The sequence below is a fragment of the Haliaeetus albicilla genome, chromosome 5 (genome assembly GCF_947461875.1).
Source record: "Haliaeetus albicilla chromosome 5, bHalAlb1.1, whole genome shotgun sequence".
NCBI classification, from domain to species: domain Eukaryota; kingdom Metazoa; phylum Chordata; class Aves; order Accipitriformes; family Accipitridae; genus Haliaeetus; species Haliaeetus albicilla.
Window position 1 is genome coordinate 44,766,016 of NC_091487.1, and position 24,333 is coordinate 44,790,348.

Sequence of the window (24,333 nt, forward strand, 5' to 3'; positions counted from 1 at the left end):
CTGAGCACTTTTCATACCTTTAGACCTTCACAGGGATTTTCTGTTCCCAACCTTTTATATAAACAGCCCCTGGCTCCCTGACTTCACGAGGAGGGGATTCTGGGCTCTGAGAAGCTCTACAGTCACTGTTGCCAGTTTGATGAGTAGAAAAAAATGTTTTTCCTAAAGCGTTCTTGAAGAGTTTATAAATAAAATAATTCTTATATTAAGTGATATAAATACCTTTGTTTCCTCCTCTCAGCTTGTGAGCTGCAAGAGACAAGGAACATTTTGGAAAGAATGTGGGAGGTAAGGGACAGAAGCTGCATGTTTTTTCTTTTTTCTTCCTCTCCCCTCACCCCACCCCCGCAACTCCCCTTTATCCCTGTTCGTGGCCTTATTCTTGGGCACATCTTGAAGCTGCTGGTTAGAGACTAGAGCAAGGTGAGACTTGCATGTTATCTTATAGCATTTATAGCATGTTTGAGAATAGCACATGTTGCATTCCCGTTCTAAAGCGACAAGCAGCATGTTGTCCGCTAAACCTGCAACACTCCACTTACTAGAACTGCTGAGATTAATTTGCGCTTCATACTTTTCAATTTGGGGAAAGGACTGTGTATGGAGTTTAAACCAACTCCAGCAAACAGAGTACAACGCAACTCTTGCAGTTATTTCTACAGTTCCAGAAATATTCTAGATAGTTTGCAGATAGCTGTAAGGTTTCAGTCCTAAACCAGAAATGCAAATTCATCACAAATTGAGGCATGAGAAACAAGAGGCATGAAATCAAGTGACATCTAAGCATGCACCACAGAAATTCTTTGTGTGACTTGTTTGGGATTTTTTTAGATAGAGATTTTTAAAAAATATTTCACTCAGCAATTTTGAGGGAAAAAGACTAAGTTTCATTAAAGCCCTGGGGAAGGACTGGCCTACAAGAGCAGAGCCATGAGGTGCTCAATAAGAACTTAATGACTTGGGGAAAGTTATTCCAGCTTATCCTTGTTTTATTCTCACAGCTGTGATAATTCTGCCTTCTGTGTTTTATATTTTGTGGTAGGTATGCTCAGGGATATATAACATCCTTATGTTTAAATGTTTGCAACAAGAAGCTCTCAAAGCATTTCACATGTTTGTAGTTGCACCCTTCATTTGCAGTATGCTGTATCTAAGTTGCTTTTAAGATATTTCCAAATGAAATAGGAACAATTTCATTCTGCTTGGCTGTTCTTCCCTAACTGACAACTACTAACAAGAAGAAACACTTCAGTTAATTCTATCATGCAAGCAAAATCTATCACGCTATGTGACCTTCAGTATACAGATGAAAAGCTTTTTCCTTATAGATGTATTTGCCAGTGAGAAATTTTCTGAGGTGCCTATTTCCAGATAGCAGTGCCCACAGCTAGTGAACTGCCACACCATCAAAATATAAAGAGATGTTCACTATTATTGTTCTCAGATACTTTTGAAAAATTCTAATCCTCATTCTGCTTTGGATTAAAATTTAATCACTATATACCAAAGGCATTTTCTAATAATGCAAGCTTTGTATTACTGGAAGAAAAACTAAACAACAAAAAGATATCCTATTTTGGACTGTTCATTATCTAGGAGACTGAATAATCTAAGATTTTATTTGCTACAGTACTTGATACTAAATAGCATCAGACTAAGACTTCAGTTGTTCATAACACTTTCATCTTATTATGGAGTATCTAGTAAAATCAAATGTTTTCTGAGAAAAAAAAAAGAAATCTATGAAGTAGACCATTTCCATCTTGTTTCTAAAAATATGCAAGTACTTCCTGGTGGCACATGTAATATGGAATTCCATTTCATCAGAAGTCCTACTAGCTTTTGTAGAAAATTCAGATTCTTTGGTTTATGAGCATACAGAATACTTTGTCCATGTGGCTACTTAAGCCAATCCTTCTGCAGTTTATTTGAACTCACCCAACTCTTACCCCACTATTCATGAAATAAAGCATTTGACACTGATTTGATTTGCACTTGAATGAGAGCATGACAGGAATTTAAAAGAAAATAAAATTTAAAAGCCCCAAGTCCCCAGAATCCCAGATTTTCCTGCCAATGAGCAAGGAAGAAAACTGGCTTAAGATGGGAAGGCAAGAAGAGCCTAAATCTCCAGAGTCAGCGGCAGCCACCAAACAAGACACAGAAATGTTGACTTTATCTGATCAGTTCTGTTATTAGAAAAAAATCTGCCCAAGTCACAAACTTGATACATTTATTAACTTTGGCAACATATACATTGATACACCAAGAAAGGGAAATCTGAAACAAATACACAAAAAGGGCAACATCTTCAGCTGGTGAAAACTGATGCAGCTCTACTGAAGAGAGCAGAACTGCATTGATTCAAACCATCTGAGGATCACATCTTTTAAAATTTAACCTGCATAGTTGTTTGGTTTTTTTTTTTTTTTCTTTTTGGCAATACTTATAGTTATGCCAGTAAGGCACAGGAGCTAGCCCAAGTAAGGTGTCTTAAGGTGATCCTGTCTGGGAGGAGTCACTGATCAAACTAAGCCACAGTGTAAACTGGTGAATCTCCTGAAGTCAATAGGAGTTGCACCTATTTGCAACAATGCCAAGCTTGATGCATAAGTTACAGTATTGAAGACACACTGTAGGATGCAGAAGCAATAATATCTAATTTTGGGCAACTGAATGACTAGTAAAGAGGCCGGAGCATCTGGTTAAATGAAAAACGGGACAAAGGTCTCAGATAGTACAGTGGGGTAGGGTGCAAAGACGGTAAGAGTGACTGTAGAGACCCCAGAGCACAGTGCTCTCCTCCACTGGTTCACAGCGTTTGTCTTCCCCATTTAGCAGTTGCTGGGCTGCAAACAGGCCACTGAAAATCAGTAGTTTCAATCATGCACATCATTATGTGTGTAAAACAATCACATTCAGGATTCTACAAAACCCTGGCCTTTTTTTCCAGTGAAATAATTTAGGTAATAAATATTCTCCACCCTGGAGCGGTATAAAACTTCTATAAAAATAGAAACAACATTCTTGGTTACAGCAGGTTGCACTCGGAGCAGTTGCTCCCAACTATGGTTTTTTTTTTTTCTTTTTTTTTTTTCTTTTTTTTGAAAAGTATATTATTTATTTAAAAAAAAAATCCCATTATCACCCTGGAGGCCTTCACACTCCAACACTCTTTTCTCAGAAAACCAGGACACATCTTTCCCATCGTGCAGAATTCAAGTGTACATGGTTCACTTAAGTGTTTGTTTACGTTTCTAGAGAGATTCAAATAATTAACACAGAAGGGTACCACATGCCAGCATAACTGGGAAATTTGGCAATCTGGCCTTTGAACCTTTGCCACCACAAAATGATTTGAATAATACTGATAGATTTACCTGTCTGCCATCAATATAGACAGACCGGCATCAACTGTTTGATTTTCAATTTAAGAATGGAAAGGGCTCTTCTTGGATGCTACGGGTCAGGCCTTCTACTTCTGAGGTTTGAGATCCCAGGGGACCCAGTCCCTGGGAATGCCCGACATTCCCAACAGACCACTGCGTGCGGATTCTAAAGGTGATCTCAGGTTTGATGGGTTTAGTGCTCCTCCTGCTGGAGCAGGACAGGACGTCCCAACCCTACATCTGACCCACACGTTCATCATTAAGCAGCTGGCTCCCAGATTGTGGTGTTAGCTGGTGCCCTGGGAAACAGCATCTCGAACCAGGAATACAAAGAAAACAAGGAAAAGGAGAAAATATGAGGTAAATGGAACTTCTGTTAAAGACACACAGAAATTGTAAACTTCCTCGTGACAGAGGTGGATTTTGGTGGTTATAAAACGGGACTCGACTCTGATTTCTTAAAACAACTCAGGCCAGAGTGTCAAAAGTCCTTTGAGCCCCCTAAAACCAGTGTGTAACAAAGGCCCTTAGCAACGCATTAGCAATTTCACAAGTGTGCAGAAAAAGCGTGTGTTCATTGAAGGGGTGTATTCAATTTTCCTTCAATATAGAAGACAACAGCTAGTACCAAAAGGCAGAGTAAGACTGAATGGCTCAATGCTCTGCTGTGGCTCCACAGCTCCTGTGTTAGCCTGTTTTGCACTGGTACACACCACCTTAAAGGAAAACTGCAGTACAAAGAAATACCTAAGTACTAGACCAAATCACTGCACAAATTGTTTTGGTGGGGGGGTTTTTTTGGCGGGAGGGTGGGGTGTTTTGTGTTTTTTTTTTTTTTTTTTTTGTTTTTTTTTTTTTTTTTTAAAAACCCAGGAAGTTATCTTTGCAACAGAGTTGAGACTAAGAAATCAAATCCCAGGAGAACAGGTATGAAACAGGAGCCTCAAGAGCTGTGTTAGGGTAGTTCTGGGCTTTGTATCTCAATTTAACAGTCATTTAAGAGAGAAATGAACAGCACTTACATTATGCTTATCAGAATGAATTCAAATAATACTCTGCAAAAAGGACATTATCCCACAGAAGTGGGGAATGTGATGAACTGTTAAGAAAAATTGTCAAAAAAATTCTGCAGATTACCAGGGATCAAAAATTTCTGGTTTCCAGCCCCAGATGTATTCATCCAGACTAAGCTATCTCTCTCTCTACCTTTCTACAACACCTAGATAAAGTACATACGGTAAGTTTTCTTAAATATGGAGAAATTCACTGCATCTCATTAAAATTCAACTGTAAACGGACAGTGAAATTTTTGGGGAGGGACATTATGTAGTAATTTTATAAAGTGCTGTGTACATTCACAGTGCTACACGAACACTACTGTATATACAGCAAAAAAAAAAAAAAATCACTGCAGTTTTCCTTCGGCTTGTTAATGTATTCACCCTTCTAGCCTGTCTCCTGCTTTAGAGATGATTTACTAAATCCCCACCATGGCATACAGTTAAGGAAATTTCAAAGAGTGGAAGGGGCATGACAAAGGCTACATGGAGTCGGTTCTTTGCTCACCCAAACTTGGATGGACTCAGTTCTCCTTCCTGATCTTTGTTTTGATCAGCTGTTCTGTGTTATTTCTGCTTCCCCTTCTCCTCTCCACCTCAAGGCAGTGTGGTGTCAGTTTCTGCTGCTCCCTTTAACCTTTCCTCCCCACCCCCAAGGAGCTGGCATTGGTCCTTCTCAACACACACTGGTTACAAACACAGCAAACTTCAAATAAGGGAGGAAAAAAAAAAAAAACAACAAAACAAAACCTCAGCGATATGGCACCTAAACTCCAAAGTAAAACACTGGAAACAAAAGCACAAACTTGTCCTCCATCCGAAGCGGGATTCTCAGCAGAGGCTGCAGCCGAGTCTTCAGGGGGAAGATGTGCCAGATAGAAGGCATGGATCAGCTTCCAGGACTGTAAAAACACAGCCTTAGGGCTTCGAATCACTAAGAGCGCTCCTCTCCAACTTACCAGAAGATCCTTCTCACTCCAGTCCTGGAGGGGAGGGGCGCTCAGTATGGCTTGCTGTCATTCTTAGAGCGCTTGAGCTGTACTTTCAGACGCTTCATGCCAATCTGAAAGCCGTTCATTGACTGAATGGCAGCCTGTGCAGAGACAGGATTGTCATAACTTACAAAACCTGAAGAAAGGAAAATACATAATTATACCATGCCAAAGCTGTCCAGAACAGCTACTCACAACTGGAAATACAGGTACTCACAAGGTAAGAGAGGCTTGCATGAAATGCCATTTTCAGAAGCTCACAACTGTTTTAGACTCTTCATAAAAACTAGGGCTCTCAGACAAAGCATTGCTTTCTGACATATGGAACTTTGGCCAAAAGATATACAAAGCTCAGGAAATTAAAATAACATTTTCTAGACTTCCAACAAAAATGAGTACCGCTGTTTGTTTTATAAGAACTCATACCTGGGAGAACACCAAACCTGGAAAATGTTAATCTATATATGAAAGCTCTTTAAAGATACAAGACTGAAATCACCCTCTTGGCATTATGGGAATAGATTTGTTTGGAGTGAAGTAGCTGTCAATACAGCGTGGTGCTTGTACCACTATTATGTTTGGGTTTCTCTCAGATGAAAGAGCATTCCAGGGAAAGGGCATCCCCCATATAAACTTCTCCAGGGTTTTAAAGGAACCCATTTTAAATAACTCCAGTCAATGGCTGGCATCACTACCTGGGGAGATCATTCCATATACAGGTGTTACAGCCTGATGCTCAGCATATTTTTGTGTTCTCACAAAGCATCAGATTGTCCATATCTTTTGTCTCAAATACTAAAAAAACCACAGGATACTATGTAGGCACAAAGCTATCAAAACCACAGAGAAAGGCTCACCTCTCCTATTCCATCACAAGAAATCTCCCTCTATCAAAATAGTCACGAGAGCTTACAGCACTACAAAAATGCTACAACTGCTTGCACTGGGGTTTCAAAGTGAGGAAAATAAACCCACAAATCTTTCAGTCCACATGCGCAGCCTCCTACTAAACAAGCTAAGAAAGAATACCTTCTTTGCTCTTTTGGCATCACGGACTTTAGCAGTTAACTGACAATAATCTATTTGGATAGTAACAGTAGCATGACAGGTTGATTTACAGTTTTAGGATACACTTCCCATCCTGATGTGCCTCCCATTTAAACACACAATAAGCAAAGCAAAATAAGTATAAGAGATGTAAAGTTAGGTAGTAAATAGCAGCTGAAATGGTCTTACTAAGCTTTCGAGAATTAGGAGGAAGCTTTAAAAATTGCCTTCAGAGCATTACAGAACATCAAATGCTCCTGTACTATATGGTAGCCATAATAATTATATATAAAAATATTAATGGAAATGATTCATAATGATAATGTAGTAAGTAGTACATACAGCAACAGAGACAATTAGTGAAAAGAAAGAAAGGGCGAAGAGGAGGAACTATACCACGATTACAGTCTGCAAACACAAATCATGGTAAATTATCTAGGGCCAAAACAGTACAAAATCAGGAAAAGCAAAAAGTCACAATGAAAATCAGGAAAATACAGTTCATTGCTGGAAAAGTTTGGACTGATTTATTTATTTTTTAGGAATATAGAGAAAGAGACACTACTTGACTTAAAAGCTAGACTAGACAATATACTGGAAAAGAGATTACGAGAAAGAAGCCACCTTTCTACAGGTAATGATTAGACCCAACATACCAAAACACTTGCTTAGATTGGTCTGCTTGTCAATGAAAACCTTGGCAGAGACAACATTTCCAAATGGCATGAACATCTGCAGCAGATCCTGATCCCCAAACTCCTGGGGGAGATGGTAGATAAACAGATTGGCTCCCTCTGGACCTTCAAACAACAAGTAGGAATACAAATTCAGGAAGAGCACGGATAACATAGGCCCACTTCACAAAAAAAGGTGAAAGAGCCATTCAAGCCAAATTTTCTAGATAAAACAATGAAACTGCTGTTTGCACTTCTGCAGAGAACTTGATTCCAGAATAAATCAGCATGACCCTTTGCTAGGATTGATCATTCAAATAATTCTAGCTCTTTCTCACCATTTTTGCTTGTAATTTCCACATTGTGCCAAAACTGGTTCACAGATCTTTGCTGTAATGAAAGCTGAACGGTAAGTTTGAGATCTAGATGCTGACTAAATAAAAAATGGCTACGCAAAGCTTGCAGCCCAAAGAAACTAAGGAAATCTCAATACAAAATACAAGTAATTACATTACTTGGAATCTGACAAATTCTTTTCTAAACATCATCCTACATTCTGCTGAAAACTTACTCCTGTGTTCTTCATTACTTTACACTACATGTTACATTGATTCTGAATCTGAAGATTGAAGAGACTGGCATTAAGTATCTGTGGGAAGAGGTGAAGGACCAAGAAAACAAAATTAAAAACACAACTGATTCTCTGACAGTGGGATGTATCAGGCTGCAGACTCATACTCTCCTGTCCTCTGAGAAAACGGAAGAGTACAATTACTAAGCATTTAAGACTAGACAAATCCTGGGAGAAGCCTCCTGATGTAAAAACTACTTCGGACAGCCCTTAACAGAGAGACCTCACAGGTTTTCCTTCTTTATCTTCAGATTCTAAAAAATGCTGCCAAATAAAAGCTCTGCAGATAAGGTACCTTCAAGGGCTGAGACTGTCCTTTTGAAAACCCCTCTCAAGTTGTTTCTACAACTTTCTGCCTACCTTCTTTTTGACTTCCTGCTGCACCAATACTCTGCTGTGTTAAGAGACTCTGGTTATAGAGCGTGGGCAATGCAGCAGCAGCATATTGCTGGATTCCAGAATAAGCTTGCGTAAGAGCTTCCATTGTGCTACCTGTCCCATTTGAGAGACCACCACTGCCAAGTCCTCCATTTAAGGCTGCCATTCCTATATAAGAAAGAGGAAATAAAGATGACTGAATACCTCCACTGAGCCAGATCAATTACCTTTCAAACACCCTGCACTATTACAAAAAGCAGGGAGCAGAGAAAAACCCCCACAGAACTAGCACAGTCTGAGGAATGATAATCAGCTATTCTCCCAACCCACCACAACACATAGCTTACCTGCTAAAGAGCTAACGTTGAGGCCTGCTGTAGCCCCTGCCAGTGTCTGCAATGCTCCAAGAGAAGCCATTGGATTAACGGAGCTGCTGCTACTGGAACTAGGTGAGGAACCTGCTATTAAAATAAGATAATTAACAAGCAATATTTTTTGGTCCTGATAATTCAACTTCTTCATTAAGTTATTTCTGTAGAAAAAGCTAGTAAGGAACAGATCAAGGCAACACAGTATACTTTTTGTAAAAAAAAAAAAAAAAAATCCCAAACCCACACAACTCGATTGGTCATACTGCTTATATCTTCTAATCCCTTCCTAAATTTTTGAAAAATTTCTACTTCATCATAATGTCAACTCTTTGTAGCAATAATAACTTCATTAAGACACCTAAGATTCGGACAATATACGAATGGTAGCTGAACTTCCTACCTCAACATAAGGTGACCAGCAGCAATGCCCCTTTCCTGCTGACTGAAGTGAGTAAGAATCACTTGCTACATATTAACATCTATCCTTGAAACATCACACAAGGTGAAAAAGACCTGAAATACAGATACTAGGGACACTAAAGCAAGCTCTGGTCAAACGGAACATACGGTTTTCCCATGCTGCCAGAACAGGAGCAGCAGATGGCCAGATTATTCTGACACATGAAGTAATTTTTCCATTAAAAAGCCTGCTGCAGCAGCTGGGGCTATGGCCAAGAAAAGTCTTGGAATGTACATCCAAAATACATAGTCTATCCTCTGTTGACTGTGCCACTAACATCTTCAACCACGTTTACTCAGTAAGAGAAGTCTACAGATACAGTACCTAGCAGACTAACAGCTTACATGGCCTACAAAATTCTACAGCTGGTAGAGTTAGTTCTACAGAAATAGACATCAAAACCACAAGAAAAAAGGTTGCCAAGCTGGTGTATCAAAAGAAACACAAGTTCAAATTAAGGTAATCTACAAAGATTATGGACATGATAAAATAAGAAAAGAATAGTATTTTTACGATTATATAGCAGTGGTTTTCCTAACAGGTTTGTGGACTACTTAGAAATCTGAACAAAGTAAGAAAAGCTATGCATATTGCTATTAACCCAGAAGTTTAAATTTACTGTGCAAGATGCACTGGAAAATATTAATGGCTTTTACAAATTAAAAGATACTGAAGACTGGTGCTGTAGAGGTGTCTTGTAGTCTGCTTTCAAGAGGAATTTATCTGTCTGACCAAGTGGGTAACAGAACTGAAATTCAGGCATTTTCACTTTCCTTTGTGTTTTTGTGATTCTCAGTTATGCTGTGTACATCCATTAAAACTTTCAAAAGAATTGTTGGCAACTTTCAAGCAGATTCACACACACTATATATTCACCACTTCATATATGTGACACAAAGTCTCTGCTGGAGCGGAATATGATAACTATTTAAATGAAATACAGCAAACTTGCCTAACAAGCCCCAGCAAAAGCTGTATCTAACAAAAGTAGTTGTTCTAACAAAAGCTGCATGAGAACCCAGGGAGCTGCAACCCGTATCGCTGTTTAGTTTTTGTACTGACAGAGGAAATGATAAACCTCCTCTAGGAAAAGTTCTAGACAAACTCTCTTAAGTCAGAAATTGGAAAACAAATGTCCCAAACTTTATTTTAAGATGCTTACTCCGAAGAAAAGGAGAAACTTCCTGTCTTACTATCAGTGGCATATTAAATGTTGGAAAAAACAGAGAAGAAGTTACAGTATAACCCTCAAGTTGGTAGAAAAAAAACCCAGCACAGCTGGCTGAATAAAAGCCAGTGTTCAAAAATGATACAGCTGCCTCAATTCTAGAGTATCACTTGTTTCTGTAATACTTCATTACTAATTTGCATAAATCAGACACATTTGACAGATAAGAATACCATTTAAAAAAAAACAAACCAACAACCAAACAACACAAAACTACAATAAAATAGTAGTGGAATGGGAAAAAAGGAACAAAGCCAAGGCTAGAGAGCAAAGTAAGAGAGAACAGATGCCTTCCCTACTTTAAAAAGGTTGTGATTTTAAATAAATTAATTTAAACCACTACAAAAAGCTGAACACAGTTATTTTAATTTAGCTGACTTTATCAGAAATCTCTTTAAGCAAAACAAGAAATGCTTTAGTACTGAAAACACCCAAGAAAATTTAACACTGTTCGGTTTATTTTTTTATCACGTATATAGGAGTTGCTGTACTGAGTCAGCACCCCATTTCTGATGATGACTAAAGGCAGATAAACACCAGTAGAGCAGAAATACAGGGCAATTACAAAGGCATACTTCCTAGGTATAGTCTACGTACCAATACAGCAATTTGCGAATCTAGGATATTTTCAGCCAAGGGCAATGTCTTTGTATTAAAAGTACTTTTCATTAATTTCAGTGCATTTTGAACACCCAATTGTTTGACTCTACTATGTTCTAAGGCACAAGTTCTGCAATTTCATCATGCACTATGCAAAGAAATAGGTCTTTTTATCTTTGAACTGTCAACTGACAACTTCACCTGATATCCTGTAATTCTTGTCTTGAAATATCTAACGACTAGTCTGTCCCTATTCATCTTCATCACAACACTAACGTATTTGTAGGCTTCAATCACATCCTCCTCCCATGTCGGTCTTCCATTTTTCAGGCTCCTTTGTTGCTCTTAACACGGAAGGCATTCCACAGTTCTAGCCACCCTTTCTGTTCTTCTGGTTTTTGTGTACTATTTTAGATCAAAAACCAGCACACAGTAACGGGGATGGAAAACCAATATAGCTTTATACATGTTCTTTACTCCATCCCCAATTCTTAATGCTGTTTCTTTGCAGTTTTTGGTGGGTGGTGGTTTTTCTGGGTTTTTTGGGGTTTTTTTTTTGGTTTGTTTGGTTTTTTTTTCTTACTAATGAGGTTATGTTTCCTTAGATCCATCTACTGAGTTATATCTAGTCAAAAAGGCTAACTCTAAGAGAACTAGTTGAAAATACCTGAAAAGGTTTTCAGAAAATTTGAATATGTTGTAAAGAATAGATAAGAAAGATAACAAAACTTGGACAAGGACATCAACTACCAACTTACAGAGGTAGGTAAATTGAGGGAACAGTAAGTCTGTTCTAATTCAGTCATCTAGTATTCAAGCAATGAGCTAAAGAGCACTAAAATTCAGACAATGAATCTGACTGAACTGTACCAGAATTAGTTCCAGTAAAAGCACAAAGACTATGATGTCTCTGAAAACAATATTGCTGGAGACACAGTAAGGCCAGCAAAGTCACCTAGTCTTTGCTGGACCTTTGATGATTGCCTTTGAAAGGAGGAGAAGTGGAAACATACATCAGCTTTTGCAACCATTCTATTTTGCTCTGGAGCAGACAATTCCTACTGATGTCCAAGTTGAAAAGATGGCAGGCAAGACACTCCAATCCTGAAATACTTCTATAATATTTTCTTGAATGTCCCTTTCACAAGCTAGCAGTTTAAATGAGTCTATCTATGGGCACAGTCTCTGTAACATGGATTACCTATAGGTGGATGCAGCAGCAGTCCGTTCAGTTCCAAAGAGTAGCTGCTTTATTGCAAAGTTGAAGGTTTTGTTCCATCTTATTCTACATCAAAATACACAATACTGCTTGGAAATATCTAAAACAAAATCATCTGAAATGAGTAGGAAGACAGCATAACCAGCACAACGACAGTACCTAACACCTCTGAGTTCAACCATTCTGACATGTAACCTATGTATGGTCCACAGACTGAACTGTGTGGACTTCCAAGTTCCCAAACACAAAAGATATCAGTGCAGATGAATGAAAATCAAAAAGGTAACTATGCATAATGATTTGTCTGGATTTTTCCACCAATTATGCAATTTGAGGACAATCTGGGAGAGACGTCTAAATAAGCATCAGGTGAACATTTGGATGACAGATGGATAGAAGTCAAGCCGGTAGTCATCTCATCTGCAGTTAGGTTTAAGAGGTTATCACAGTAGATGTTGCCATATGTCCCACAGCCAAGGAAGGCGTTTACTAACACATGGTACTGAACAGCTATATACTGAGGTTTTTCAAGCTTGAGGTATGGTTCAGGAGGGATGCTCTGAATGTGTGAAGTCCAACAGCCTTTTATGTGAATACATACAGTGTGAATGCATATATAAATATTAATCAAAAGACAATTTCAAGTTTACTTATATAAGAGATAATAGCTAGTTTAGAGTAGAGTTAAAACTGAATGCTGCCTGTACACATTGAGGCCTACCCTTCCTCCAATTTAAGTACAGTTTTAAAAGGTGAAGCATATTCATACCTCTAATGAAAAGCACTGAAACCGTTTCAGAGTTTGATGTCAGTGACTACGTATAGACCACATATCCTCCAGAACTTTTCATTTCTTTTGAACAAAGTTAATCTCTACTCTTTAAAATTATACTTGAAATTAAGTTTAAAGAGCAATACAACACTGACTGCTTCATGTTACAAGCCTGTGAAGAGTGAACTGACTGATACATCTGTATAGGATATTAATTCAAATGACCTAACATGATTACTTGACTGTTGACACACAATCATTTATTGATACAACTGGCGATCAGAAAGTTGTTTGGATTCAGCACAGAAGGCACTTAAAAATGGACTGCTCCCCACACCCTAGCCCCTCCACCAGCATGATCAAAAGTAGAACTGAGTCTTGAGATATGCCTCTTATCAAGGGAAAAGGAACCTGCAAAGTGCTGCAGAACAACCACAATTCATGGAGGGGAAACCAATCACAAAGAATCACACAATAGTAGCATAACTTCAGCTGAAAGGGACCTTTGTGGATCACCTAGTCTAACGGTCTGCTCTGAGCTGGTCTAACCTCTGAGTTCGGTCAGCCTGCTGAGGGTCCTTTCCAATTGCATTCTGAACCTCTGAAGTGATGGAGATTCCACAGCCCCTCTGGCACCTAGTTCCTGAGCTTAATCACTCTCATCATTGATTTTATTTTTTCTTTTATATCCAGTCAAAATTTTCTCTGTTGCAGCTTGCGCCCATTGCCCTTGTTCTTTCACTGTACACTTCTGAGAAGAGGCTGTCTCTGCCTTTTTTAGCACATCTGGCATTAGAACTTCACAACCTGCCAGTCCCTTTTCCCACCTCAACAATTCAGAGAACAAACTTGCTCCAGTCAGTAGTCGAGAGAGCCAACAAAGAAATCTTAGTTCTAAATGCTGGTGATAGCAAACTGTAACCTGACAATTCAAGTTCTGCTACTGCATGAGGAAATACGGGAGAAGTTCTCAGATATATTCATCACCTTCATGCTTTCTCTGTGATAAAGAAGCATTTGTGGGTTATAAATGCACCTCTCCTATAGCCTCAAATCTTTGTGGTTTTTTTTTAATTATTGAATAGGATACAATAGCTGGGAGTCAAGATAAATTTTGAAGTTTTAATCTTTAAGGATTGCAGACCACAACATTTTTATGTAAAAAAAAAAAATCCTGTCCAGCAACAGAACACTCTTTGAACTGAATTCTTTCTTGGGGATTTCTCTAAGTAGAAAACTGTGCAAAGCACCCAAGGTTTAACTCCTGATCATGTGACATAAGGTTTTCTAAACAGCTTTTCCTTGTAATCTCTTTATAATCTCTTAGTCCAGCTCCTTGGTCCTCCTATGCAATACGAAAAGCTACCTGTGGAAATTTAAAACGCACCCCAACCCCCTTCAGTCTCTCACAATCGCAGGTGAGGATGTCAACTCTGATTTCAAAACTGGATAAGCAATTTGGCTTTTTATGATAAAAAAACAAAACAAAACAAAAAACCCACCAAACCAAAACCAAACCCACATACCACAGTGTAAATACTGGAAAACTGACACCCTGAAAATACAGGGTCTCCCTTCCCTTGTCAGGATTTAGAAATAACTGAAAATAGGATAGAAGTAACTGAGCAGGATACTGATCCTCATTTGTGGTAAAAACTGAGCATGTCTGATATAAGCACAATTTAATTTAATTTTTGTTTTCTTGTTTGTTGCATTTAATGATCACATTTATTTGTTGCATTTAATGATCACATTTAACAATAAGGCAGCAAAAGAACACTACTTGGACATTCTAGCCTCTCTGGATAACGTACATAACCTAAAGTAAAAAAAAAAAAAACCAAACGCCCAAAACCCAAAACAAACAAAAAAAACCTACCCCCCAAAACCCCCAACAAAAATAAAACTACCTCATACACTTAGTTCCAGACAACTGCTTTCCAATAAATGTGCTAAGGGTCTGTTTATTCTACTTCTGTGAGGTTGTTGTAGTATCCTTGTCTTCATTAATGCCAGAGGAATATAAACTGTACTGTTCTAGTGCACAGAATGCATTACTTCATGCTTAAGGCATCCTCTCTCTCCATGTCCAAAGGAACAGCACATATCTGCCACAGTATCTGCCTAAAGTCACACATAAACCAAATATGTGATGAGATTGTAATAATGTGACTGGACAGAGGTCACCTACCTTTCTGCTTCATGATGGCTTCAAAAATTCTTTTTACTCTAAATCAATCTGACCATTTGGAGGAAGGAACACAGCAGGTAAAAAAAAGCCTTTGCTGGTGGCAAAGATACCTACCCTAAACAAAGGCCAGTGAATCTACTAGTAAAACTGCTTATCTACTAAAGAATCAACATGAAAGTGACAAAAAGCGATAGACAAAACAGGTGACATCTACTGTGAAAGGACTCTTAAGGCAATCCACGTCAGAACACACTACAACATAAGCAGTCTCTTACCTGAGCTGGTGAGAACACTCAGGGGACTGCTGGAGGAAGTGAGTGCAGCGGTACCACTTGGTGTATTCTGAGCTGCACTGGCCGCAGCTGCTAATGCGGCCAGGTTCTGTAATTGCATCGCATTCAGTCCTGCAACACATTGAAGAATGCACAGTTTCTCCTACAAGAGTCACCATCATCCAAGCTTAACAGATCCAGCAACCTCAGTGCATCACAAAGGAGTAATGGAAAGGCGCTTAAAAACAACTGGCTTAATACTAGTTACTGATCTTTTCTACATTGCGATCCCTTGTTATAACAAAAAAAAAAAAAAAAGTTTTTCTTTGCTCAGATAGATGAATTTTGATAAAAGACCAGGTAGTCATGATCGCAGATATAGACTCCAGAGTACAGAAATTTTCAAGCAGTGTTCTCTCCAGTCACAAAAGCATAGCAGCTATAAGAGAGTAAAGCCAGGGTCTGACAGCTCATCTGCAAGCTAGAGAACGTGTCTAGACACCAGGCCAATAACCTCCTCTTCTCGTGTCCCTCCACTCTCTTTGTATGGGCACAGCAATAACTGCAGAATTCTTTCAAGAAGGCCTACACACCACAGTGGCCACAAAGTCACACCTTCAACCCACCACCAGCTGAATACCAGCATGTTTTGTTTGGTCCACTTGACAGCCAAGAAGCAACAGTCAATTGTGAAATAATGTTAAGTGGCAACTCCTGACCACAAGATCAGCCAATGTACATGTAGGCTAGTCAGATGGTCAAAAGTGGTAAGAAAAATGAGAAGCATCAGGCATGTTGTAGGTAAGCAGCCAGGAATACTGCAGGTGGAAGAAGGTATCCCTGCACTGATGAACTTTTAATGATCAATTTACTCATCTGACTCACCTTAATTTTGAGTCATAATTTTTGAATGAAACCATTCGGTCAGTACTGACACTGTAGTTGGCCTTCTTTTCCTGCCATGGAATTACTCTGAATTCTGTATTTTAGCCATCCTTCAGTAGGCTAGCTCCATTCTTCCAATTCTGCCTCTCTTCCCTTTTCCCTTATTTCCCTTTTTTGTCTCTACCTTTGCTTATTCTAACAATTCCTCCTCTTTTCATCTGACTTCAGACAATCCCTAGTAATTCTTCCCTACAAAATTAAAACCAAAATTAAATTAATCACCATTCATATAACAACATCACAACGTCCTAGGCGGATGTGGCACCTCATCTTTTGGATGCTTAGTAAGTGCTTGGTGACAAAGCACACATCTCAAATAATTAAAAATCTCAGTTTTGTAATTCAAGTATGTAAACAGACAACATAGGAATGTAAGTGACAACATAGTATAAACTATTTATTTTCTAAAAAACTTATACTACCTTTAGCATAGTTTGTTTTGGGTTTTTTATCTTTTTCAACTGTTTTCTCTTTGTGACAGGGTTTCCCTAGCCACATTTAGTGCCTGAAAGAAGAGGATTCTGCCTTTAGACTCTCAAGGTGCCACTGTAACACAAAAGCATGAAGTTAAAACCAAAAAGTTATATGGTTTTGTTTTTATTGTGCTACAGAGGGTTAAAAGTGCAAGTGTTAGAGCTAGTGAAGAACAGAGCAGCTTGCTTCCTTTCTGAAGCAGTTTGGCATGTGCGCACTGCACCTGTCCTCTTGTCATCACATTGTTTTCCCATCTGTTTTCAAACAGCGTCAAGATTAAATTTTGTATACAAAGTCTGATATAATTTGGGATGTAATTACCTACTTAATTTTTCTTTCTATGAATTTCGAGAAAGGAGATCAGCTGAAATATTAACAGGACTTTGAAACTAAAACTCTTTCTGTGAAGAATCACAGACTTGGAATAATTCTTTCAAAACACCATGCAACATGCTAGTTATACGTCTGAGTTCTCAATTTTTAGGGTGTTTTTTTTTTTTAAATAGTGAAGACAGAATTACCCCGGAAACTTCATAGGCAATCTCAGCTAGTTAGTCCCTTCCCCACCCCAATCCTTATTGTAGTACTAATTAACATGAACTGCAGTACTGTTTTTCTCCTTTATTACCACTTGCTTTTAAACAGACACAAAGAGGGGGAAAAAAACAGTACTGTGCACGTAACGAAATCTGTTATCAATCACCACCACACAGGATGTTAGTGAAACTGTTTTAAAAAATTGCTTTTGGCAAGAGTCTTAGATCCAAGAGCTCTGAAGAGGTCTAATATGAAAAAAGTAAACATAAGAAGCTGAGGTTAGAATCAACCTCAAGTATAAATCAAAGTTCTTACAGTTGAAAACATAACACTTTGCAAAAGCTTGTAATTGTTACTGATGGGGGTACCAACAAAAGTCAAATGTACAAAGACACTGTACTTTCGTAACACTTTTAGATCAACCTCTGCACAGACAGGGCATGTAATATTGTGAACTACCATACAACCCCAAGAGGCAATTTTAATGCTTAAAATGTTCAGTATTAAAACCAAAACTATAGTTTTCCTGCCAGCAGAAGAATTTAGACAATGTGGTGAATGGAGTTACTAACGTGTTTTATTATTCCCTACCCTGTGAAGACAGAAGGGACAATCAATTTGCAGTCCCAGTACTGCTATACTTAGTGAATATTCTGACTAGCAGTCCACAGCAAGGAAGTTGGCTCATACCTATTAAGCTGATATTTCCCTAACAGCAATGACGTAATCAATTGTAATTCAAACGAAGGAATTAAAGAACCTGAATGAAGGACTAGTTCACATTCCTACCAACATTGCATTTTTCAACTTTCATGTATTTAAGAACACAGAATTTAAAATGGGAAACCTAAGAATCCATTATCACTGAAACATGCATTAGTGCTTACTTCAAAACACAATGCTTCATGTAGCACCTGTTTAGATAAAAACAAACACACAGAGACATCTTTTTGTACCCATAAGGGAAGATAATTTTAAATGCCAGAGGCAGGGGAGATTACCATCATACCACAACTTACCTTGGGGACAATAGTTAACTAAGATTAAGAAGGAACATCCACACTTGTGGCAGAGGATTCCTGTCATTCCAAAGGAGTGGGTAAACTCAGGACTACTTATTTCAAATGAGGTAAACGTGTCTACAGCCTTTTGGCTACTTTCTCTACCCTCCTCCTCTTTTCTTTGGCACTGAATTTGTCTTCTGGTGGAAAAAAAACTCACCTCCCATTGGGTGGAGGCTGCTCAATGTGTTCAGGTTCCCAGAAGACGCAGCTGCTGTCTGCTGAAGGAGCTGCAAATAAAGCTAGACATTACACCAAAAAACAAAACAAGAGTGAGAGTGAGGGCTGGCTCCGCTTCTGGGAGAAACTGCATCACACCACAGCCAGAGCGCCGTCACAAAGGGAATTCCCACTGCCCATGCACCACATCACAGCAAAGCGTAAAGAGAATTCCCCTTACACAATACAGCCAGAGCACACCGTAGTGAAAATCCACATTGCCCATGCATCACATTGCAGCAAAGCAACAGCAAAATGCTTTCCTCACTCAACATAATCAATGTTGAGGGAAGTTTATAGCTAATACACCAAGACAAAAACAGTAGAGTCAGTAGTGAGGGAACTCCTACTCAAAGCACCTCAGGCAGGATTGCTACCCCTAAGGATATACAACTTCAAGCCAGACTTCACAGCTGACGCTGCCAGCATAGGACAAATGGCAGATGACATACCAAAACCAAAGAGCCACCATGAGAGGGAACCCCCTCTGCTGTCCTTAAGCACAGCAGCCATGAAAGAAATTTCAAGCCTCAGCTCAGAAGCTATTTAGAGGGATTTCCTATTCCTACCTCCATTAACTAGGTTACAAACCCCTCCTATCTACCAAACCTAAAGCGGTAGTAAAAGCAAGAATGTCCCCACTTCAACAGTAACCATACCAAGACTGAGATGAAATTTTCCTTTTCTGTTCCCCAGACCTTGTATTGCATGACTACAGTTCTCATAGCTACTCTGACAACCAATATGAGCCAGAGCACATCAGCTTATGAAAAGTTTACCCTTTGGAGACTCAGCAAAATCAACTAAAATCAGTGAAAAACAGCAGACTACCTTCTGTTCTGTCATTTTTGCTAAAGAGAGTGGTTTCTCTATTTTCTGTGAGGGTTTTTTTGTTGCTGCTGGTGTTTTTTGGTTTTTTTTTTTACTGTGCACTGTCAGCTGCTTGGTGCTTCCAACCTGATCACCTTTTCTGTTTGGACAGCACCAAGTACTGTTCTAGGTTTCACTGGAGGGGGATGAGAGAAATAAAGGCTGAAAAAGGAAAAATGGAAGAGGAATACAAGAATTATGTAATCAGATAGACATGAAAAGGGCATTTATATGGGTAAACACTGAGGCCATAACACACGAAGAAAATCTTCCCAGCACAAAGTCATTCTACAGAAGACCAGGGGAAAAAAGTTTCAGTAGTTAGGGATACAGTGACTGGGCTTGAAATCCTCACTTAAATGTATCCTGACTAGCTGTTAGCACATAACTTAATTTCAGCCTCCTCATCCACAAAATGGGGATTAAGAACCCTGCTCCTACCTATCAGGAGCCTTCTAAAAATGAACACATTAAAGACTAGAAGACAGTCACTGTAATCCCTGAAGAGACGAAAAGAACCCAAATCAGAAACTCACTGCTAAGTATTGGGGTCCAAGTGTGTTGAGACCAGCCAGATTTCCCCATACTGAGGCAGCACTGATCTGTTGCATTTGTTGCTGGAGTTGCTGAGCAATTCGTTTCTGCTCTTTGTCCTTCTGCGTGTCTGCAAATTTTACCACAATGGGGGAAGAGCAACCCTGCAAACAGCAATTCAAACAATTACATACTTGCTATCCCCAGCAGTCACAAAAATACTGCATTAAGACCCAGTCATTGGAAGCATTCCCCCCCCTCCGCATACATACGTATATATATTCAAACAATTCATTAAAGATTCAACATCTCATTTGCTTTTAATACTATTTTGTATTTTGGTATTTTCTCTGCAAATGAAGTTTCTATCTTGAGCTCTAAAAATAGGAGCAGAACAAACACAAAGGTCCAGGAGTAGCATTTGCGAAGAAACACACACTGCACTTATCCTTCTCTCTGCTTTCTAGTCCTCCAAACTCCATAGTGACTGCCTGACAAATTACATCTTCTCCTGACACCCACTAACTTGTTTTACCTCCATGGTTTGTGCTTGGTGCATTGCTTTGATTGCTGTTTGTGCCATGGCTCTTGTTGTAAAAGTCACAAACGCACAACCTGGGGAAAGAACAAAAAGGAACCAAGTAATTCACTACAGCTGCAATTATTGGGATGAATAAAACAATTAAAATGCCTGGGCAGGTGCAGGAATCACAGAAAGAGCTGAAATGCTACCTTGAGTCGCAAAAGGCAGCATCCAGTGGAGAACCTTGAACTATCAAGCTTACCTCGGCTCAGGCCATCTGGGCCCCGTAATATCCTGCATTCTTCAATCTGCCCAAAGGGGGAGAACATCACTCGGATATCATTTTCATTGCACTTCTTGGATATCATTCCAATAAACAACTTCCTATCTTCTACTGCTAAGAAATCAAAAGATAACAGTATTACCAGCAAATATGCAGTTACTAGATCTTACTTTGTCAAGTCTTCTCCATCAACTGCCGTTATTTCCCTTATATTTAGGGTAGAGGCTTGTCAAAAATCAGATTCCCAATAATGGAATCTCTTCAATTTAAGAGGATGTATAGGAGATACCTCAATGAACCTGAAGAATGCCTGTTTTATGATATTTTATGTTTACATTTTGCTGACTGTTTCTTGCTTGCAAGCCTGTGAATTGCAAGAATGTAAGAAAAGGGAAAAATACATCAGATTCAGCACTTCCCTGTATCTCCTATGTTCAGCTCCTGATAAGTGAGGGAAGACTTGTATGTATTTTATTGGACTATTTTCATCCTCTCTCCTCTATCTTTAGACTACCAACATACCTATCTGTATCTAAACAAGAAAGGCTCTTTATCATGCCAATCACATAAATTTAGATCTGCCCATTTCCCCATGCTCCTGTCTCAACAATGGAAGCAACAGCAGTTGCTAAAACAGAACAGTTTTAGTTCTGTTTCAGATTCATCCATTCTGATCTGTATCAAAAACACAAAAATAACACCTTGAATCAGAACGATGGACTGTGTGTTACTGTATCTTGCTCCTAAATGCTGATGCTACTAGATACATTAGAGTTGAAGAATACCTTTCAGTGTGCAGACTATTTTAAAATAAATGGTCCAGAAAGGCATTTCTCTTAACTTTTCAGTTAGTGGTTACTAATGTCAGTTTAAGGTCACTTAAGGGACTGGGGTAAATTCAAATACAGAGCAGAACTTTATACTTCTCATTTTACTTATTTAAGGATGCTAATCACCTCTGAAATACTTGCTTTTAAAGGATGAAGCAAATTATGCAGAATACCATTTGGAAATTTAAAACAGTTTGCAAATCCAACATTCAGCACAATATAAAATATAATATGATGAAGGCTGTAGCACAATTTGAAGCTTCAAGAGAGAAAGTCTTCTCCTATTTAGTGCCATGGTGAGGGGAAATCAATTTATTTGCTGAGTCTTCTATGGTGTTGAAGAGGAAAATTCCAAACTATTCCAGCTGACACGACTAACTGACTATTAAATCTTAAGGTTGTACCCAGTTCACTTTCAAGCTCTTAAAGCAGAAAGCTGCTTTCAAATCCTTTTTGCAGTCCATTTTCGTTCAAGAGATCCAGAATCCCTTTTATTAATGGCAAGTTAAAATACTTTTTAAACTGATGCTTTCTTATCTATATTTTCACCTACACCTTTTACTAAAACTCATATAATTATATAATAGCCTCAGAACTGTCACCCTAAAATTCCATTACATACTTCTTTCCTCTTTCCATTATTTTCCCAGGATATTCGTGTGTGTGTACAATGCAAGATCAATTTTAGTTTAGAGAACCTATTCTGTTCTCCTCCCAACAATATTTCACAAGAGTTACTCCTTTCTAGATGTATTTACACAGAAACATATTCTATATACACACGGAGGAATTTTTGGATGGAATTACTCCCACTGTATGTTACTGGTATATCCCATCTTCTGTTTTCAATTATCTTAAGATGTAAGCTTTCTGGAACCAGGATTATCTTCTCCATGATGCAATGCTAATCTTATAGTAACTATGGCAAATGGAGAAAATAAAATTCAGCCAAGCCTAAAAAGGCTGAAACTACAAGATGCTAAACACTTTCTTTGCTTATCTTGCAGCAATATGTATAGACACACACATCTGAGCATGTATGTATGTACATACATAAAGTCACCATGGAAATACATGGCTAAATCATCATCTACCCAATGGTAGATCCTAAATGTCTTAATCCATCTGAAACGGCCAATGTGCAGAAATATTCACATTTTTTTCTCTACTGAACTGTTGTGAATTCTCAGTCTCCCTTATATACTACAAGAAGAAGTTTTGACTCCCACCCTAGCTGCAACAGGCTTTGCTTCAAATTGGTCAAGCACCTGAAAAAGCATTTCTGGATTTCATAGAATAGTTTGGGTTGGGAAAGACCTTAAAGATCATCTAGTTCCAAGCCCCTGCAATAGGCAGGGATAACCTTCCACCACATCAGGTTGCTCAAGGCTCCATCCAACCTGGCCTTGAACACTTCCAGGGAGGGGGCATCCACCTCCTCTCTGGGCAACCTGTTCCAGTGTCTCACCACACTCACAGGAAAGAATTTTTTCCCAATATCTAACCTAAATCTACCCTCTTTCAGTTTAAAACCATTATCCCTAGTCCTGTCACTACACTGCCTGTTAAAGAATCCCTCCCCGTCTGTCCTGTAGGCCTTCTTTACTGGAAGGCTGCTATAAGGTCTTCCCTGAGCCTTCTCTAGGCTGAACTACCTGAAGTCTCTCAGCCTGTCCTCATTAAGGGAGGTGCTCCAGTCCCCTGATCATCTTCATGACACTCCTCTGGACCCACTTGAGCAGGTCTATGTCTTTCTTATGCTGGGGGCCCCAGAGCTGAACACAGTACTGCAGGTGGGGTCTTATGAGAGCAGAGCAGAGTGAGAGAATCACCTCCCTCAACCTGTTAGCCTTTCTTTTGATGCAGCCCAGGATACAATGGGCTTTCTGGGCTGCAAGCACACATTGACTCCTCATATTCAGTTTTTCATCCACCAATACCCCCAAGTCCTTCTCCACAGGGCTGCTCTCAATCCACTTATTGCCCAGCCTGTGTCCATGTTTGGGATGGCCCCGACCCAGGTGCCAGACCTTGCAGTTGGCCTTGTTGAACTTCATGAGGTTCGCATGGACCCATCTCTCTAGCCTGTCAAGGTCCCTTCAGATGGCATCCCTTCCCTCTAGGGTATCAACTACAGCACTCAGCCTGGTGTCATCCGCAAACTTGCTGAGGGTGCACTCAATCCCACTGTCCATGTCCCCAACAAAGATTTAAACCACCTTAGTACAAAGAAGAACTCACTGGATGTTTCCCTAACTGACAATGTGGTTCTACCACAAGCAGCAGCAGTGGGAGATACTGAGTCATGGAATTTTAGAGACATCACTTACGCCTCCTACTATATTGAAAACACACCTTTTTCTATTTTTCTTTAAAAAAAAAAATAAAAAAAATCAGGTCTCCGATTCAAGACGACTTCATCAGAAGCTGTTCAACAAAAGGAAAATCCTCAAGCTTCCCTATTAGCACAAATGATGCCACCAAACTCAGACTTTAGTAAAGCTTACCATTACTCTTTTCACTGTCAGCTGGTTTCATCTGGATAGGATGGTGCATCTGAAATGTAAAAAGATTATTTAATCCTAGATGCATTCACTTTATACTATATGAAATACATCCCACAAGAACTGTGGAATAAAGAAGTGGTAGCCTAAATTGCCTCTACAGAAGTGCGTATGTAACAATACATAAATTTCTAGAAGAAATAAAAGCTTTCCTAATGATATGCCATCATTCCTCCTCAGAGAGTATTATAGAAGCCATGCCCACCCACTT

The 24,333-nt window shown here is 39.1% G+C and overlaps 1 protein-coding gene across 17 annotated transcripts in view; it reads right to left on the reverse strand.

The window, feature by feature from the left end:
• CELF1 (CUGBP Elav-like family member 1) overlaps positions 1–24,333 on the reverse strand; it is a 72,912-nt gene that overhangs the window by 11,248 nt on the left and 37,331 nt on the right. For 10 of the 17 annotated variants that reach the window (XR_011324834.1, XR_011324835.1, XM_069784621.1 and 7 more), the window contains 10 exons: positions 24,066–24,114; positions 20,708–20,842; positions 20,458–20,537; positions 19,925–20,086; positions 18,460–18,541; positions 15,286–15,414; positions 8,517–8,630; positions 8,152–8,337; positions 7,143–7,286; positions 5,407–5,575 (listed from right to left, as the gene is read on the reverse strand). Coding sequence is in view for 15 of the 17 variants with exons in the window: in XM_069784621.1 (XP_069640722.1) it covers positions 5,448–5,575; positions 7,143–7,286; positions 8,152–8,337; positions 8,517–8,630; positions 15,286–15,414; positions 18,460–18,541; positions 19,925–20,086; positions 20,458–20,537; positions 20,708–20,842; positions 24,066–24,114 (1,209 nt within the window). In the remaining 2 variants the exon portion in view is untranslated. The remainder of the gene's footprint in view (positions 1–5,406; positions 5,576–7,142; positions 7,287–8,151; positions 8,338–8,516; positions 8,631–15,285; positions 15,415–18,459; positions 18,542–19,924; positions 20,087–20,457; positions 20,538–20,707; positions 20,843–24,065; positions 24,115–24,333) is intronic. The other 7 variants (XM_069784613.1, XM_069784612.1, XM_069784609.1 and 4 more) reach the window with 7 other exon arrangements.